The 17,931-nt window shown below is 40.1% G+C and overlaps 1 protein-coding gene across 7 annotated transcripts in view; it reads left to right on the plus strand.

Annotated features, from left to right (window-relative positions):
• Positions 1-17,541, plus strand: part of AMOT (angiomotin) — an 85,791-nt gene extending 68,250 nt beyond the window's left edge. For all 7 annotated transcript variants that reach the window (XM_038416848.2, XM_043492139.1, XM_043492137.1 and 4 more), the window contains 6 exons: positions 4,342-4,491; positions 7,035-7,225; positions 9,962-10,084; positions 10,803-11,035; positions 11,633-11,857; positions 12,357-17,541. In XM_038416848.2, coding sequence (XP_038272776.1) covers positions 4,342-4,491; positions 7,035-7,225; positions 9,962-10,084; positions 10,803-11,035; positions 11,633-11,857; positions 12,357-12,457 — 1,023 coding nt within the window. In that variant the 3' untranslated portion in view covers positions 12,458-17,541. The remainder of the gene's footprint in view (positions 1-4,341; positions 4,492-7,034; positions 7,226-9,961; positions 10,085-10,802; positions 11,036-11,632; positions 11,858-12,356) is intronic.
• Positions 17,542-17,931: the final 390 nt, after the last annotated feature.

A 17,931-nucleotide genomic window follows, 5' to 3' on the forward strand; every position in this document is an offset into this window, starting at 1 on the left:
AAGCTGATAGTCATAGTAGTGAAGAAGTCAGAGATGGGAAAAATACCACTTCATTGTATAACTTTGAATATAAAATATTCTGTGTGTTGATTGAGTACAATGATTGCAAGAGGTAACATGGTATCTCGTGCATAAGGTAGTGGAGATACTTTAGGGAAGTCAAATTTTCAAAGGCATCTAAGGTGTGATTGTAGCACAGGCAGGGATACTCATGCTAGCTTTAATCTAGCTAGCATGGGTAACAAATAGCTGTGTAGCCATAGTAGCAGGGGATAGCAGCCAGAGTACAAGCCCATCAGGAACCCTGGGTACAGGCACTTTGGAAGACCAGATTAAAATTCAGAACAACCTCAACAAGTTGGAGAATTGGTCTGAATTAAAAATAAAGACAAGTGCAAAGTTCTTCGCTTAGGAAGGAAAAATCAAATGCACAGCTACAAAATAGGGAATAACTGGCTAGGTGGAAGTACTGCTGAAAAGGATCTGGGGGCTGTAGTGGATCACAAATTGAATGGGAGTCCACAGTGCGATGCAGTTGCAAAAAAGACTAATAACATTCTGGGGTGTGTTAACAGGAGTGTTGTATGTAAGGCCTGGTCTACCCAGGGGGGTGGGGTGGGGTGGGGTGGGAGGATCGATCTAAGTTACGCAACTTCAGCTACATGAATAACGTAGCTGAAGTCTATGTACTTAAATCTACTTACCACGGTGTCTTCACTGCGGTAAGTTGACGGCTGACACTCCCCCCGTCGACTCCGCCTGTGCCTCTCGCCCTGATGGAGTACTGGAGAGCGCTTGGCAGTCGATTTAGCATCTAGTGTAGATGCGATAAATCGACCCCCACTGGATTGATTACTGCCTGTTGATCCAGCAGGTAATGTAGACAAGCATTTAGACATGGGAGGTAATTACCCTGCTCTACTCAGCACTGGTGAGGCCTCAGCTAGAGTACTGTGTCCAATTTTGAGTGCCACTCTTTAGGAAAGATGTGGACAAATTGGAGAGAGTCCAGAAGAGAGCAACAAAAATGACAAAACATTTTTTAGAGAACTTGACTTATGAGGAAAGATTAAAAAAAAAAAAAAAAACAGGGTATGTTTAGTCTTGAGAAAAGACAACTGAGGAGGGGACCTGATAACAGTCTTCAGATATGTTAAGGGCTGTTATAAAGAGGACTGTGATCAATTATTCTCCATGTTCACTGAAGGTAAGACAAGAAGTAATGGGCTTAATCTCCAGCAAGGGAGATTTAGGTTAGATAGTAGGAAAGAGTTTTTAACTATAAGGGTATTTAAGATCAGGAACAGGGTTCCAAGGGAGGTTTGGGAATCCCCGTGATTAGAGATTTTTAAGAACAGCTTGGACAAACACCCGTCAGGGATGGTCTAGGTGTACTTGGTCCTGCCTCAGCACAAGGGGCTTGCAGTGAAGGTGTACTCAAAGGGATCTTAAATTTACCCATCTTTTAATTTTATTGAACAAAGATGAGTTAAAGTGTTTCTGTATTAAAGCCCCTTTTAAACTTATTTTTTTATGTACCTAGTGCTGCTTGACATGGAAAGGATAACTCCAGTTTCTTTTAAATAAAAAGAAATCTGACTTTACGAAAAGCCACTAAACAAGCCATGCCTGTACTTTAGGTTTGGTACATTAGTTAAACATGTGCAGGCAGTGCTAATATGTTGGGCAATCACCTGTGTTACAACATTTCACCTGCAGGTTCGGCTGCTGGGAGTATTTTCAAAGTGAACATTTCAGTTGAATTTCTGTGGCCTAATTCTTTTTTTTGGCTGGGCTCTTGGTATTTGTTGACTGTAGGCCAAAAACCTAATCCACACACATTCTCACATTTATTTAATTATAAAACTAGTAAATGTATTTTCTTTTAGCAGGTGATTGGCTACTTTTTAAAAAAAAAATTGTGCTTTACAAAATTTTGGAAATATAGTAATTCATTGGATAGCACTGGGAGTCCCAAGATCCTTGGTTTATTTTGTGCATTAGAGAGTTAGAGATCATTGCTAATTTTCCTCCATGAATTACTGTGTTTTAGCATTTTCCCAAGCATTTTATCATGTTGTACCCTGCATTTGTACAGGAAGTGTGACTCCTGTGCAAAAACAAGGGACTCAGAACCAGAAACTCCTGGGTTCTGTTCTTGGCTCTGCTGCTAACGCACTGCATGAGAGTTTTGGCAGTCACTTAACTGCTCCGAGTCTCCATTAACTCAACTGTAAAACTGGTACAGTAATATTCACCTTACTGGGGAATTAAAAGGGTTAGTTTAATCTTTGTAAAGCACTTAGAGCTATTCATCCAACAATTTCAATCTTCATATCATCATTTTTTTAAATCATTGTTTTCAATAGCAAGAATTTAATGTAAAATTGCATTAACATGTTCTTGCATCTCCTGATCCAAATACATTTGAAATCTTGAGCAATCGAGAGGTAAAAATACCTGCTTACTGTACCTGCCCTGTTTGGGAAATCTTTGGTTGGGTTACTCATAGTTTATCATACCTTTATAATAAAATACCTGTCTCTGGAAAATCCTTTAGGGCAGCAGCATGGCATCATGCTGTGAGATTAGGTGTCTGCTGAGTTTGGGAATAAATGATACCAGACTTGGGATTGGTGGAAAATAAGATGTTGCTGTCTGGAGCTTACCTACTGTACTATTCACACTGGGTTCTCGATAGTCAGTACTTAATTTGTGCCAGGGCTTGCCAGGGCTGAGCCGCAGCACCTCTAGGCTTGTCACATCAGTTACAAAAGTAAAAAAATTGCTTGAGCCCCAGCACCTCTTTCATTACAAATTAAGCACTGTCTATAGTGGCTTGATGCAGAGGGACTCAGGAGCCTATGATGAGAATTTTTTGAGGGATGACGTAGGGAAATCAAGAGAATCTAAATTTGCAACAGTGTTCCCTGCAAATTGGGCTCTGACTTTCCCAGGGAGTACTGCCTTCTTTAGCTATTATTGTGTCAGTTACGCTGAGGGAATTCTGTGCCAACAATTAAAAATTCTGTGAACAATATTTTAAAATTCTGCGTATTTATTTGATAAAATAATACAGTTTAATCACACCATTTACAATTATTTGCTGACAAGTATTTTGAAATAAATTACCCAAATAATTGAAAATGGTCTGATTATATTGTGTTATTTTGACAAATAAAATATGCAGAATTTTGAAGAATTTTAAAATTTTTAATTGTTTGGCATAGAATTCACTCGAGTACCAGGGTTCTGTGTGGCGCAGTTTGGGTGCGGGTGCGAATCTGTATGCACAGGGACTCGGTGTGGGGTTCTGGGTGCAGAGAAGGAAAGAGATGCACAGGTAGGCGGAAGGGTCACTGTACAGCGAGTTGTTCCCCCCCCATCCAAACCCCACCACCACTGCTCAGCCTCACCCCCACCCCACCCTCCGAACCCAGACGGTGCAGAGCTTCCTGCAGCCAGAGGAAGTTTCTGGGGGTTGATAGTTTACCCACCTTTGCCATAGTGTGATTCTCCAAAGTCATCTTTAACATCTCATTACTGCGAACACTACCATACTGGGGGAGTCTGCTGTGATCTGGTAGTACCAGGATCCAGATAACACAGATTGGACTTGCTTGTGTAGATAGCACCAAATTGAGGTTACAAAATCATACAAGTCTGAACTGTGTTTTAGTCCTACTGCGGCCCTAATGTTTCATAACTGGGTCTCCCAACCTGATAGTTTTGATAGGTCAGGTTAATGTGGTTTGGCTAGCATAAGTCTTCGGGGGCAGTGAGAGAGAAGAATAGAGTGGGACTTCCTAGGTCACTCTGGCCTCTGGAACAATGCCTAGAACCACACACAGTTGTTGCTAGCACTATTTTGTCTGCAGTGTGGACAGAATACAAGTCTTTAATCTGGTTATAATGTTATTTTGGTGCTCTTCATGATCTGATGGTTATGGCCTCAGATTGGGGAGCAGGAGTTCCGGGTGTAATTCTTTGTAGAGCTGGTCAAAAACGTTCATGTTTTCAAAACTTTCTCTGCATTTTTTGACAAGCTGTAATTCCTGGCTCTGATACAAGCTGCCGGTGTGACTTTGGGCAAATCACTTATCCTGTCTGTGCCTCAGATCCCCATTTGTAAAATGGAGATAATCCTTTCCTGCCTCACAGGGAGGTTGTGAGGATATATTCGTTAATGCTTGTGAATGTTCAGATACTAAGGCAATGAGGTGAGGAGGGCATATGGGTACCTAGATAGGGCCTAACTGTGACTGGGAATGAGAGAAGAGGAAAGAAGAACGGGGAGCAGATGGGAACTAAAGTTATGATCATTGTCCTCTCTTGTTTCAGCTGAAAAAGAAACAGGTTTATGTGGAGAAGGTGGAGAAGATGCAGCAGGCACTGGTTCAGCTGCAGGCAGCCTGTGAGAAGCGAGAACAGTTGGAGCACCGGCTCCGAACTCGCCTGGAGAGAGAACTGGAGTCTCTCCGGATGCAGCAGGTAACCTGGATTAGTCCATACACTGAGCAGTTTTTCATGTCAGTATATTCCTAGTAAGGTTTTCCTGTCTAACCATGCACAAAACATGCAGCAGAGCATGATCTTTCCCCTCTTTTGTATAGAACTATAGCAAAAATATTCTTTTGCCAAATGTTGCCATTACCTTGCTGGGTTGGTATTGGTTTCACTCAATTGAGTAAACCTTTAAATTCTATCCCAACATTTTAAAATTAAAAATAATAGCTGATTCCTCATTTGGGAGGCTGCAGGCATATATCTCGAAATTGTTTTGGACTCTTAATGACTCCTGCTTTGCATTTTAATTTGTAATAAGGTTTTAAGACACCCCACACACAGCCCCCCCCATTCCCCCCCAATTCCAGCCAAGATTTGTTAGGTGGTCACATCTGTTCACACAGCCTCAAACATTGGCCTGAAGACAGAATGCTCTTTGGAAGGCTTTTGAAGCCTGATAACATAAATGCTGTTGATGGAAATTTGTAACCACTAATATACAGTGTGCTCTAACAATTTGTATTGAGCCCATTTTTACAATGGGATGAAAGGAAAACATTTTTTCTGCGGACAGTATGAATTAAATTTGAATTTTGAGTCCTGTTTGACCCCATCTTAACATACGTTAATTAATGTGATAGTAAATTCTGGTGTAAGTAGGATACAGATATTTGTTCCTAGTTGTGTTTAGCCCTAAATTGCAACATAGAGTTAAATGTGACTAGGAACAAATGTTTAAACCCTAGAACAAACATTTGCTCTAGAATTAACAATTGTTTAATTAACACAAGGTAAAACAGGACTAACAATGCAAATGCAGACATGCCATAAGTGAGGGAGAAGAATTATGACAATATGATAGTTTGCAGTTAACTGTTTTTTGGGGACAGTGGGGGCTGTCTCAGATTACAGTTAAAAATCCAATTCACTGAAACATATGCCACAATATAATAGACAGTAAATTAAATGGTAAACTACTTCCATTTTTTTTACTAGAAATGATATGATATTATGTGATTAACTCTGATAGGATTAATAAAAAAAAGTTTAAACAAAAACATAAGTATATGAGGGAAGAAATAAGTTATATTATTAATGAAACTGTCTTGAAAGAAGTCCAGATTTAACACATTTTATAATGGGTCTAGATATAAATGTTGTTTAAAAATTCTTCCTATCTAATATAGAAAATGTATTGAATTGACATAATTTGAGAATTATTTGCAGTGTACAAATTACAAGGTTATTTAAAACCAACAACTTGTAAGTGGACGTAACAAGATTTTTGCTTTAAACCATGGTTCATTTTAAGGAAACAGAAAATGTAAAATAATCTGAATCCTGAGTCACACGTATTAGATTGTCTGCTTGATTCCTTCTCTTATAAATGAGCTTTTCATAACTAGCTTTCTGGGTACAAGGTCTTGCACTCCCAGAAAAGTCTCCTTATAATACTTTCCTGTTTAATATTATTCTTTGAGCTTTTAGTATAGAAAATCTCAAACATCTTTTTGTATTTTCTAGTATGCCTCTCTTTGGCTTATTGGCTCCAAATGGAATAAATGTATCTATGTTCCAAACCTCCTCTTAGAGTTTAATTACTTTCCCCCCTTAGTTCCCAAGTATAGCATGTGATCCCACTTTATATGTGACAGTCTAATCTCAGCCCCTTTTCTAATACCCGGGATTCATTTTCAAAAATTACAAGGGGTCTCAAACATTGTCTTCTCCTAGTTCTAGTTCCCTTGCCTCTAGTGGCTTTTTGTCATTGGCCCAGACACTTTCCATCTTTTCATTATAAACAAAGCTTGCTTTTCTAACTAATTATATTCCTTGTTGTAATAAGTTAATGATACCACATGCTGCATCTTGTGATTTGGAGCTGTGATGGGAAATCTCAATAGAGGCAAAAGCATTTTTTTAACCTGGTTATGATGTGGCTGGGTCTTTATCCACGTCGCTTGTTCATAACTCAGTGTGGCACAACATTACCAATGATTGTTAAACTCTTTAGCCTGATGCAAATCTTGCTTACTCTGGTGCAGCTGCATTTAAGGTAGAGGTATTAGTGTAAATCTGGAGTGATATTGGAATTGGGACCCCATTATGTTGACTGTGTAGATGGGCTTTAGGCACCACATCTGAGTAAAATGATACAGCTTTCCAGAATATATATAGAGAGGGAGTAGTGGTGGTAGGTGTGTGGGTATTATCTAATATTTTAATTGGGTCACGGTGTTCATGAACAGAATTATTCATGGGCCAGATTCTCAATTGGGGTAAATCAGCATATCTTCAATGGCTTCAGTGGAGCTCAGCTGATTTGCCCCAGCTGGTGATTTATGGATTTTAAAGTTTGAAGGGACCATTACGATCATCTGGTCTGTCCTCCTGCATAACGCTGGCCATAGAATTCTGCCCAACGATTGCTCCGTTAAGCTGATAACTAATCCAGCCTCCTCATCCCCCATGTAAGAATAGGCTCTTCCAAATCTATTCTGATGCATTTTTGTTCTTTTGAAAATCAGCGTCAAGGTACATCTCAGACTGCCAGTGCCTCTGAGTACAATGCCACAGCACTTATGGAACTCCTGCGGGAGAAGGAGGAGAGAATTCTTGCCCTGGAAGCCGACATGACTAAATGGGAACAGAAGTACCTAGAGGAGAGCGTGATGAGACAGTTTGCTTTGGATGCGGCAGCTACGGTGGCTGCTCAGAGGTAAATGAGACTATTCATAGCAGGGTATTTTTCCAGTAGAATGTCATATTTCCTACCAATGAATGTTACCCTAAGCCTCGCTTTTCCATGACACCTCCCCTTGCCCCCCACACATCATCAGCTAAAATTCCTGGAATGGAGGTGGAGCTTGGCTGCTTTCGCTGGGATTTCTGCGTAGTTGCCAGCATTTAGAAACTTTGAAGGGACTGTTCCCTCAAATTAAAGAACTGTTTTTTCATACAAGTATTCATCTGAATGGCTCCTTGAAGCTGCTGATCCAAAAATAGATGGTAGAGCAGAAAAAGATTTACAAGAATCTGTCCTTGCTGCCGTCACGTAAGATCTGGGAAGCATGGTGATTCACATCGTTTGGCCTGAATGCCACATTTGTTCACCAGACTATTTTTGCAAACTACTTTGTGGTATTGTCCTCAATATGGCTGTTAACCAAAGACACACGCACAGAAATTCCGCTTAAAGCATTTGGCTGCATAGAGATGGTATCGTTTATGGGGGCAGGGAGGGAATGGTGTCTGAAATTTGGTATCCAGCTTGGATTCCAAGACAACTATCCAGAAATACTTGCTGTCAATAGGCTTCAGTTAGCTGGTGAGCAAGTGCTGCTCATGGAGTGCAATTGGGTTGTGCTTACATGTGATTTTATTGCTAACTGCTAATTGCCTGCCTCCTGACAGAAAGCTTTATTTTAGTCCATTTTGTAAACCAGATTCAAGTGCAACAACTAGGTTCGTAACTTATTGCAGAATCATAGTAAAAATCAGCGAGGAGAGTTGCAGCATTTGCTGTACTAGCATTTAAAGGGTTATCTTCTCTCTCTCCAGAAGCAGCCTGTTACCTCAAGGTATTAATGCTTCTTGTGCACTGTTTTCCAGCTTCCCTGAGATTCTCTAAATGGCTTCTTTAATGTGTGTCCAAGGGGCATGTTATATTTTCAGTCCACGCTGATAAATAGGAGTGTGGTCCGTTGGTTGTCACATATGGTGAGAGAACACATTAAGCCAGTTGATGTTGTATTTAAGTAAACAAGCAAGGAAGGTTTCCAGAGTCAGGAAAGCTGCCATCTCCAGACTTTAGTTTCCTGTTTCCTTCCAACTGCTAGTCCTAGACAGATCTATTACTGCCCTAGCATCTGACAGTCAGAAAGTTAATTCTAAGTTAACGTTGGCCACCATTCCTCCCAAATGTTCCTCATTTCAAGGAGACACCATTTTTAAGCTTCCTGTCTGAATAGTCTCTTTGTGTTCCTTATTTTGGGGTTTTGCCATTCACTGCATCCCCTGGTTGTGCCTTGGCAGAGTGAGAGGTATGCTGGCCACTCCATTCTTAACCCTGCCAGACATAGGAAGTAAAATTGGCACATTATAATGATTTGGTAGCTCTCATCCTGTCTCAGGCTGCTGCAGTCTTAATGTTATTTGAATAAAAGAAAAGGAGTACTTGTGGCACCTTAGAGACTAACAAATTTATTAGAGCATAAGCTTTCGTGAGCTACAGCTCACTTCATCGGATGAAGTGAGCTATAGCTCACGAAAGCTTATGCTCTAATAAATTTGTTAGTCTCTAAGGTGCCACAAGTACTCCTTTTCTTTTTGCGAATACAGACTAACACGGCTTCAACTCTGAAACCTGTTATTTGAATGTGCATTTATGTTGTATGGGGCCTTCTAATTGTTAGGACCCACATGGTGGTATAATGGCGTAGCATGATGACTGATATTGAAGTGAACAAGGGTTGTAATATTACTGTATTAGTTTTATTAGCTTGCATCGCATTGTTTAAAATATGGATGCTACAGAGTAATAACATAAACTCTCTTCTCATCCTACTCTAACATTCGGGCTGAGACTCTCAAAACCACCTAAGGGGTATGGATGTTCAGTTCCTATTTGGTGTCTGTATCCCCTAACTGATTTCGAAAATCTTAGCCTGAGTGTTTGGGGTGTGGTGTTTTTAACCTAAATGGCAGGCTGGTCTTCCTAGGACGTGTTAAGAAGAAATCTATCTGAAATGTAAGGGTATAGCAGCATTAAATGCTTGGTGTGTGTTTAGTAGACTATGCAAAGATTGCAATGGGGCAGTGGTTCTCAACCTGCAGCCCAGTTAGCACAGAGCTGTGGCCCGTGTGACCTCCTCAGGGCCATACAGGTAGTATTGGTACACACTAATGGTAAATAGGTTGAGAACCACTGCAATGGGGGACCCTAAGTGTGTTGCGTAGAAGTTAAAGTGAAAGAAAGCTGTTTATCCTCCATATGCAACCAGTACCCAAAACATTTGAGCACTAGCCTGTAGGAGAGAGGACTACTTATCTAAAATCATCAGACACAAATTCACTATATTCTAGCTTAAAAGAGAATATATGTGTCTAGCCTCTAATCCTGGGGTGCCATTTTCCCTACATCCGTGTCCTTGACTACACACAAACTTGCCTGGGTTTAACTAAATCCGTTTAAAAACACACCTGTAGATGAGCAGGATTGTGTGTAGAGTGGGCCCTTGTTTTTAGTGTCTTATGGCATCTCTATTGTTTCTTTAGTGCTGGGAGACGGGTTTTCCTGGTTTGAGGTCCATAGCCAGAAATGGAGACCCTGAACAAGCCTTTACTCAAAGAAGTGGATATGTTTGTTAAATAGTTTTGAGAGATGATTGTGTGCTTTTGGGATGAGGACAGTGCATTCCTATGGTCCTTTATCTGCTATACTGCTCATTCTCAGGGACACAACTGTGATCAGCCACTCGCCTAATGCTAGCTACGACACCTCTTTGGAAGCTCGCATTCAGAAGGAAGAGGAGGAGATCCTGATGGCCAATAGGCGGTGTCTTGACATGGAGGGCAGGTAAAATACAGTTTGTTCTCAGACAGCTTCTTTCGCATTGTAATTTTAAGTTGATGGCTGGGGCAGGCTATTGGGAATCATCCCGTTGGGTTGTTGGTAGCCTCACTTATAGCAATGAAATATGAGAGATACCAGGTTGTGCTCACTTGGTTGAACAAAACAATTGCATTTTCTTTCACTGTTGGGATGGTTTGGATTCATAAGTAAAATGCCCCTCAGACTCTTGATTCTATTTATTTTTTTAATGTTCTGTCCATATTTGTCTGCTCTTCTTGTTCCTCTTCACCACCTTCATACAGATTTGTGCCTCTAACACCAAGTTCAGATAAATTTGGATCATGTCTTAACAATGCAGTTCCATTGGGGTGTTTGTCTTGGTGTTTGGCACAGTGTAGATTTGCTGAAGAGCATTAATCCCTCCTCTTCCTTATCCCTTCGCTTTCTGGCCATAGCTCTTGGATCTCAAACTGACGCTGCAGTTGTTGTGTCCAGCTCAGTGAAGATCTCTCAAGTTTAGAAAGTCTTGTCCATGATCTGGCCCTATGCCACGATGGGTCAGTGAGCACCCATTATTCAAGTTAGTTATCTCAGTTGCATTCTCTTTAACAAAGAGCTGCACTAATTCCCCGAATGCCTAAAAAGCAAGGGATAGTTACGAGAGCACAGTAGACTTTGAAGCATCAGTCTGAAGATACTGTTCTTTTTGTTATCCTTTTAGGATAAAGACTCTCCATGCTCAGATCATTGAAAAGGATGCCATGATTAAAGTCCTCCAGCAGCGCTCCCGGAAAGAGACCAGTAAGACAGATCAGCTATCTTCAATGAGACCAGCTAAGTCCCTGATGTCAATTTCTAATGCTGGATCAGGCTTGCTGTCCCACTCTTCAACACTGAGTAGCACTCCCATATTGGAAGAGAAGAGGGAGGACAAGAGCTGGAAGGGCAGTTTAGGTAACGTAATCCTAACAAAAGCACTGCTAACTATTTTAAGGAAGCGCGGTCTAAAACCACTCGGGGCAGCACAAGCAATGGAAGGACAATGTTCTGACCGAGGGCACTAGGTGCGCCACAAACATATACAAAGATATGGTCACTTGCCTGAAGGGCTCACAGCCTTTATTTGGAGAAAATGTGTTGTAATTAGTCCAAGTTATTAGTTATTTTTTCCTTAAATGGCTTGGGGACCAAACCTACTCCCATTGCTGTAAATGGGAATTTTTTGCAATTGACTTCAGGGTGAGCAGGACTACACAGAAGTGGGCCATGGAGGAGAAGCAGCATTGTCTAGTGGTTGGAGATAGGGCCTAGGAGATGAAACCTATTCCAACATTACCTTTATAGTGCTGAGTGACCTTGGTTTTCCCAATCTCTGAGCCTTACTTTTCCTCATCTGTAAAGTGGGGATAATGCAATCCTTCATAAAGCACTTCGAGATTGGCAGTTGAAAGGAGGGAGAGAAGTGCAAAACTGTGAACTGGGCAGAACTAGTGCTGAGATGCTCCTCGTATGTAAGTGCTTTAAAATCTGCTTCCCTTTCTGTCCACAAAGGTGTTCTGCTGGGTCCAGAATATCGCTCGGAATCCATTTCTTCAACGCCCTCGCCGGTCCTTCCTTCCACCCCGCTGCTGTCTGCACACTCAAAAACAGGCAGCCGAGACTGCAGCACTCAGACAGACAGGGGAAGTGAACACAGTAAAGCTGCTTCTTCTGCTGTGGCCCTTGTACCAGGGCGACTTCCCACTACCAGCATGCCCTACAATTCAGACAAAACAGGTAACTAGACCCAGCTGGTCCCCAGTGGAGCATTGGTATGAGGTCAGTGTAATTTCTGTTTCAGGGTGCTAGTCATGCAGAGCCTTTTGGGATTGCCAATTCTATGGGTTTAGATGTTGGTAGGGTGATATGAGCTAGATGATGATCACAGTAAAGGCTGGGTCTCGGAGCGCCCTTTGGTGAAAGGTTAATGCCAAATGGACTGATTCTGGATCTCCATTACGTTGGTGTAAAGCCAGAGTCACTATGCTGATTTTAACGCAGTCACTGCAGATTTATACATCGTTGCATAACTATGAAAGAGAGAAAGTAAGGAAAGAGAGAAAATCTGAATTTTTAAATTTCAAGAGCTGCTGTCAGTCTGTTGGCCAGCATCACAAACTGCCTTTATGAATAAGCAGGAAACTCCCTGCTTCCAATCATATCCCCACTGTAGCTGTAGTTGGCAACTGGAGTTATAGCTTGATTCTTTCTGATATGTTTCCTCCTCTTGATATAGATGGGCCAGTTTTCCACTCCAGCACTTTGGAAAGAAAACCGCCTGTTCACAGCTTGGGGCAGGACCTCACTGATGCAGAAATGGTGGAATACCTCATCTGAAAGGCTGAACTTATATCAAAGCTGGGACACAGTAGCAAGAATTTTTTAAAAAAAGACATTTTTATTGGAAAAAATATAATACCTGAGTAATAAAGGAACACTCAGCTCTTTGCTCTTGTATATTATGCCTCCAGAATGTGGACAGGTTAATTTATAATTTGTTCTAAATTATAAAATACTTGTTCTTTGAAAGTCGTTCCCTCCCCTCTCTTCCTCCCCAAGCTTGTTTTTAAATACTGGATCTGGTAATGTCTGGATAAAACCAAGGTCTTAAATGCACTAAATTCTATTTTTAATTTCAGTATTTTTTTTTTTAAAAATATAGTACTTACTTTCACAGCAGTTGGTTAATTTCATTTGAACACTGCCAAGATGGGTGTAATGACTCTGCAAATTTATTGAGCACCAGATCACACAATGACCATGTAACATCACAACAAGATTGGTGTGCATTGTTCTGAATGTCACTGAAGGCTCCAGAGTACAGGTATTCTGAGTAGCTTTGTAAAACTCATAAGAGATGATCAAGGGAGCTTTTTTTCTCTATTGCCCTCAGTAGTACGAAGTCAACATGGACATCCCATATTCCAGGGCTGGAAGGATTTCAGTTTTCGCAATGTGCTCATGCACTTTTTTGTTTTTTTTTTTGTACTCTATCACAGTCGCATTATTTTTAATAGCTCCAGAGATTAATGTCATGTTTGTTATTTTCAGCAGTATCAGAGGGTCCCCAGTACTTTTATACATATATAATTTTGAGTAATTTATACAGTAGATAAATAATATATTGCATTCAGGTTTTAAGTTAATAAATATGAAGAAACTGTGGGCCTAATCCTGATCTCAATTACATCTGTTTTTCACCATTGTAACTCCACTGTCTTCAGTGGAATTACTCTGAATTTCCACCGGTGTGGGTGTTGAGCCCTGTAGTATTTGAATATTAGCAACTTGATCTGCTGCATTAGAACTTGATAGAGAATTATTTTTGGTATATTTCCCTCTATTTCAAATCTCTTTCTAGTTTGTGTGTCCCTCATTCCATGAAATAACGGATTCTCTTTTCATATAGCAAAGTGTCCAAGTTAGTACCTTATACAAGGCAAAGGGTACAGTTGGTTATTGTCAAAAGTTTCAAGTGGCAAATTCTGCGTGCTTCCAAAATATTTCCCTCTTCTAACTGGAGAGAGCAGCATTTCTGTGTTTTAAAGTATTTAAGGGAATAAGTTTCACATTTGTTCATCATCAGTTTCACTTTCGGTTTTTAGGAACTAGCCCAAATGCTGCAGTGCTTGGGTTGCAAACCCTGCAGGGGGGGTGTTCAGACACATTTTTAAAAAAGGTTTGTTTTGAGGGTTTTTAAAAAATTTTATGAAAACACTTGTATTAATATTAGTTTGTTTTAAAACACTTGGTTTACTTAAATTTTATGTCTTTACCTGACAGTGCTGCTAAAGCATCTCAGCTGATCCCAAAATTCCATTACAGCATCGTAGTGGCCAAATCTTGCCATGGAGTGAAGTAGCTTCACGTTAAAGCATCAAGCCTTATCCTGCAATGGGCTCAGTATCCTTAACTCCCACTGAATCGAGAGCACTTGGCACCTTAGTGCATTAGGCCCTAAATTGCAGTGGGAGTATGGAGGCTGCAGCGCTATCACCTGTTGGTACTGTGTCTTCTAGCCTCTGGCTAATTGGCTTTTACAAGGATCAAAGTAATTGGCCTTAACAGATCAGTGGAAGCAGCCTGGATTTTACAAGGGAGAAGAAAACCCAGAAAGATGTCCTCCATTAGTAGGCCTCAGATAACTTTCTTGGTTTTCATCCTGTCCCAAAGTTAATACTGTAATGCCCAAATATCCGCTCAGAGTGGGATTATATTTTACTTGAAGCATTCGTTCAGCAGAATGGATCATGCTTTATTTTTGAAAGGCAGTTCCTCTGAGTCCTGGTGGGTTTGCCACTTGCTAATTTTAATCATTGAGAACTCTTAGAACCATAAAATTTAAAGATGGCAAAGTATGTTGGTAAGAGATGGCCCCAGTGCAAATACCCTAACTTTGCCACTGACCTCTTTCAGCTTGAATCCACCCCCCCAAAACTGGACACCCACAATGTGTGGGATAATTCAGAGCTGTACTTTTGAGTTGGCCCAGCTCTACCAAGTAGGTCCTCGTCTTTCTTCTTGGCCTGTGCAGAATTGTTCCTTAAAGTTCATTCTGTTATATTTTGTCCTGGCAAGTGTTCTTCCCCTTCTCATGGGGATACCCTTCACAGCCTCATAGCTCTCACTGTTGAAAATAGCTAATGTTCTTTTTTTGCTTAATTTCATCCCATGACATCAAGTAATGCCTACCCTGGGTGATTCTAAATGATGCCTCTCCTTTCTTTGTTGTCATTGGAAGCATTGTGTGACCTTATCCATCTTCCTGCCATAGGATTGTTCCCTATTGTACATTTTGTGTGCTGGGTTTAATACAGTGAACAGCTAGGGAAATTGATAGTATAGCTGTGAGAGGGATTCAGGGTGAGAAGTGCAAGTCTTTTCGTTAGTCTTTCAAAGTCTGGGAAAACTGTACCTTCTTGAGGGCTACTCAGAGGCAGGTAAGAAATGTTATATCCTTTGCCCATTAGTCCATTCTAACTCAATTGACCGGCATTGGAACTAAAATGTATGAGTCAATTATGCACATATGTCTGATCGGGTAAACTCCAATTTGCCTGGGTCCATGTGTATTGATGATTAGGATGGACCAGTCAACACCCCCAACTCATTCCTTATAACAAAATTCCATTGTAATTATTCTAATGAAGAAAAGAAATAGAGGGTTAAGCTTTCTGAATGAAACACAGAAACTGCACAGCAATGGTCTCCTCCTGAAAATGCAGGCTAGAGATCTCCAGTAATGCAAAACTTCAGTATTATATGGTGGCTTTGGCAGTTCTGTGCAAATGTGAATGAGTTTGGAAGGAAAAATTTCCCACAATTTCATATTGCTTTAGTTAATTTCCCTGTTTTCTAGCATTAACGTTGTGAGTTAAGTTTTTATTACAGTCAGCCATTTAAAAAAGAAAGAAAGCAAAAAAAAAAAAAGATGGATTATTCTTGTGTGAGCTGGGGATCTGAGGTCCTCTTGCTGGGCTGACAAACTAGGAGCCATCAGGAATATGTGCTTTTCCCTAAGTCTTCCCTGAGTGATCCTGATGTGAATCTAAACAAGCTGCTTTCTTTTGGGGGAGTCGTGTGATATAGTTTTCAGTCTTTCTCTGTACAGATTTTTCAGTTTTGTTTTTAAACAGAAGCTACTTAAAGAAGTCAAACTGCACACCTGGTCCTTTTCTTTCTGTAGATTACTTTCTACTGAAGTAAGATTGTAATTCAAAGTAATTGCAATGACCTTAAATCTCAAACCAAACTTTAGACTAAGAGTTTGTCTTAAACTCGGGTATTAGAAGCAGAGTTTCAGCTTTTATAAGGAAAACCTCATATTCCTCTTTGTAGAGCAGAACAAGCATACATTTTTCATCTCTTTCTCTTTCCCCTTAAATGCTCACAAAGTGTCCAATCCCACAAATGCTTTCTATGGGAAACTCCCCTGAGATTTGATGGCCCAGGGGACTGAGTAATAGGAGACAGAACCTTTCATCACTAGATGATTGATTCAAATATGGCCCCATATCACTAGTGACTTTAAATGCTCCCATCTAACAGCCGTTTGTTGATTAAACGAGTTAGTGGGTTTTCCTAAGAGCTATCCATGCGGCCGGTTTGCAGGATTCACTCAAAAGTTACCAAGAACACTGCATGCTCCAGGAGCCAATTGCTCAAATTATGTGTTGCAATAGTCTTCCTAGACATCTGTCCAGTGAATCCTATTACTAGCAGCCACCAAAGAGACTGTTGTTTATCTGGTCATTACAATGGTGATCGTGTAACACCGCACATTTAGTTTGGACAGACTTTTTTTGGTCTTTGGATTTTAACACTCATTAGGACTGGTGAGCGCCAGCACAGAATTTACTGTAATTCTCCACACCGTGTCAAATGTGCCTGGGGGTTCTCTTTTCATATATTCATATAGGAACTTTTAAAAAAGCTAGCAATTTTATGTCTAGAAAGTAAAAGGCGTAAATATAATTGTACTACTGTATTTATGAAGAAAATACTTCTTTTCCTCCCCCCAAAAGATCTTACTCTAGGGTGGTTTTAGTTTTTGATTTCTAGTAATGTTTCTTAGGCCTTCAGGAAAATATTGAAACCCGTCTTGTTTGCACTGTTGTGTAAATGTAAAACAAGTACTGAGCTAAGGAGTTTAGATTAAAATAACAGGCCCTTCCCTCTCCTAACTCAAGCAGAGCCTTTGGGGTTTTTGTTTTAGTTCTCAAAAGTTTAAATAAGTTTTCAGTGACCTCCGCTTTCTGGCTGGGACCAGAAGCTGAAGTGTTGAAATAAATCTTGGGTGACTTATCCCTTGGGGTTCCACTCAATATCCACAGGTCAACTTGATACTGATCAGAACCTTTAGAGGTTTGCCTCAACATAGACTCAATGGTAAAACTCCCATTGACTTCAGTGGCTCTGAGAGAGATTCTCCAGGATTCTAGTCCTCTAGTTCTCCATTTATAGAATAGTAATTGTTAGATGGGTTACATTTTATGCTCTCTTGGTTTTCCTTTCCCTGGAGTTGTGACCTACAGGGAAGAGCCAGAAGAAACTGACCAATGTGCTGCTTATCTTTAGGGTCCAAAATATCAAACCATGAATGGAAACATGATAAGTTTGCTATTTAACAACCTTAGAAAATGTATCAAGAGAATGGTCTTTTTTTCCTATATAAATCTATATTAAAATAAATTGTGTGGATTATTTTTTTCCTTTTTGTTTAAATTGTCAAGTTGATTTCATAATTGGGAAATGAGCTGTTTTGTAACTCACTTGTTGAAATAGCCCTAAAATCTTTGAAGAATGTGGCAGCTTTAATTCTTTTTTAAAAAGTGTAAATATGCACTAAATCTTTTGTAAATGTCTGTATTATCATGTCTGTAGTTAGCCATAAAAATACCTTCAATGTGTTTTAAAATGTGGATCCTGTGTTTTGAAATTTATTTTTATCAGAGATTTGCTTTTTTTTTTTTTTTTTTTAAATTACCACAAACATTTTCTGTGTGTGCCAAAAAAGGATATTAACACTCAATCGAATTCACTTTGGGACCTGATCTGATCTTACTTATGCAGGTGTAGATTGGAGTAAATGGAGTTTGCACCAGTGTGAGAGGAGAATCCAGTTCTCTGGCTCACATTTTCAAAAATGTGGTTGAAACATGGGGAAACTTCTATTTTTTTAATTTTTGGGGGGGAAAGGTGTCCCTTTTTTAGTTGAAAAATTTTTTGGTCAAAAAAGCAAAATGTGAATTTTCCCAACCAGTTATATAACAGGTCAGAAAAACAGGATCAAATTTTTTCTGAAAAATGTT

This window comes from Dermochelys coriacea, chromosome 9 (genome assembly GCF_009764565.3).
Source record: "Dermochelys coriacea isolate rDerCor1 chromosome 9, rDerCor1.pri.v4, whole genome shotgun sequence".
In the NCBI taxonomy this organism is placed as follows: Eukaryota; Metazoa; Chordata; order Testudines; family Dermochelyidae; genus Dermochelys; species Dermochelys coriacea.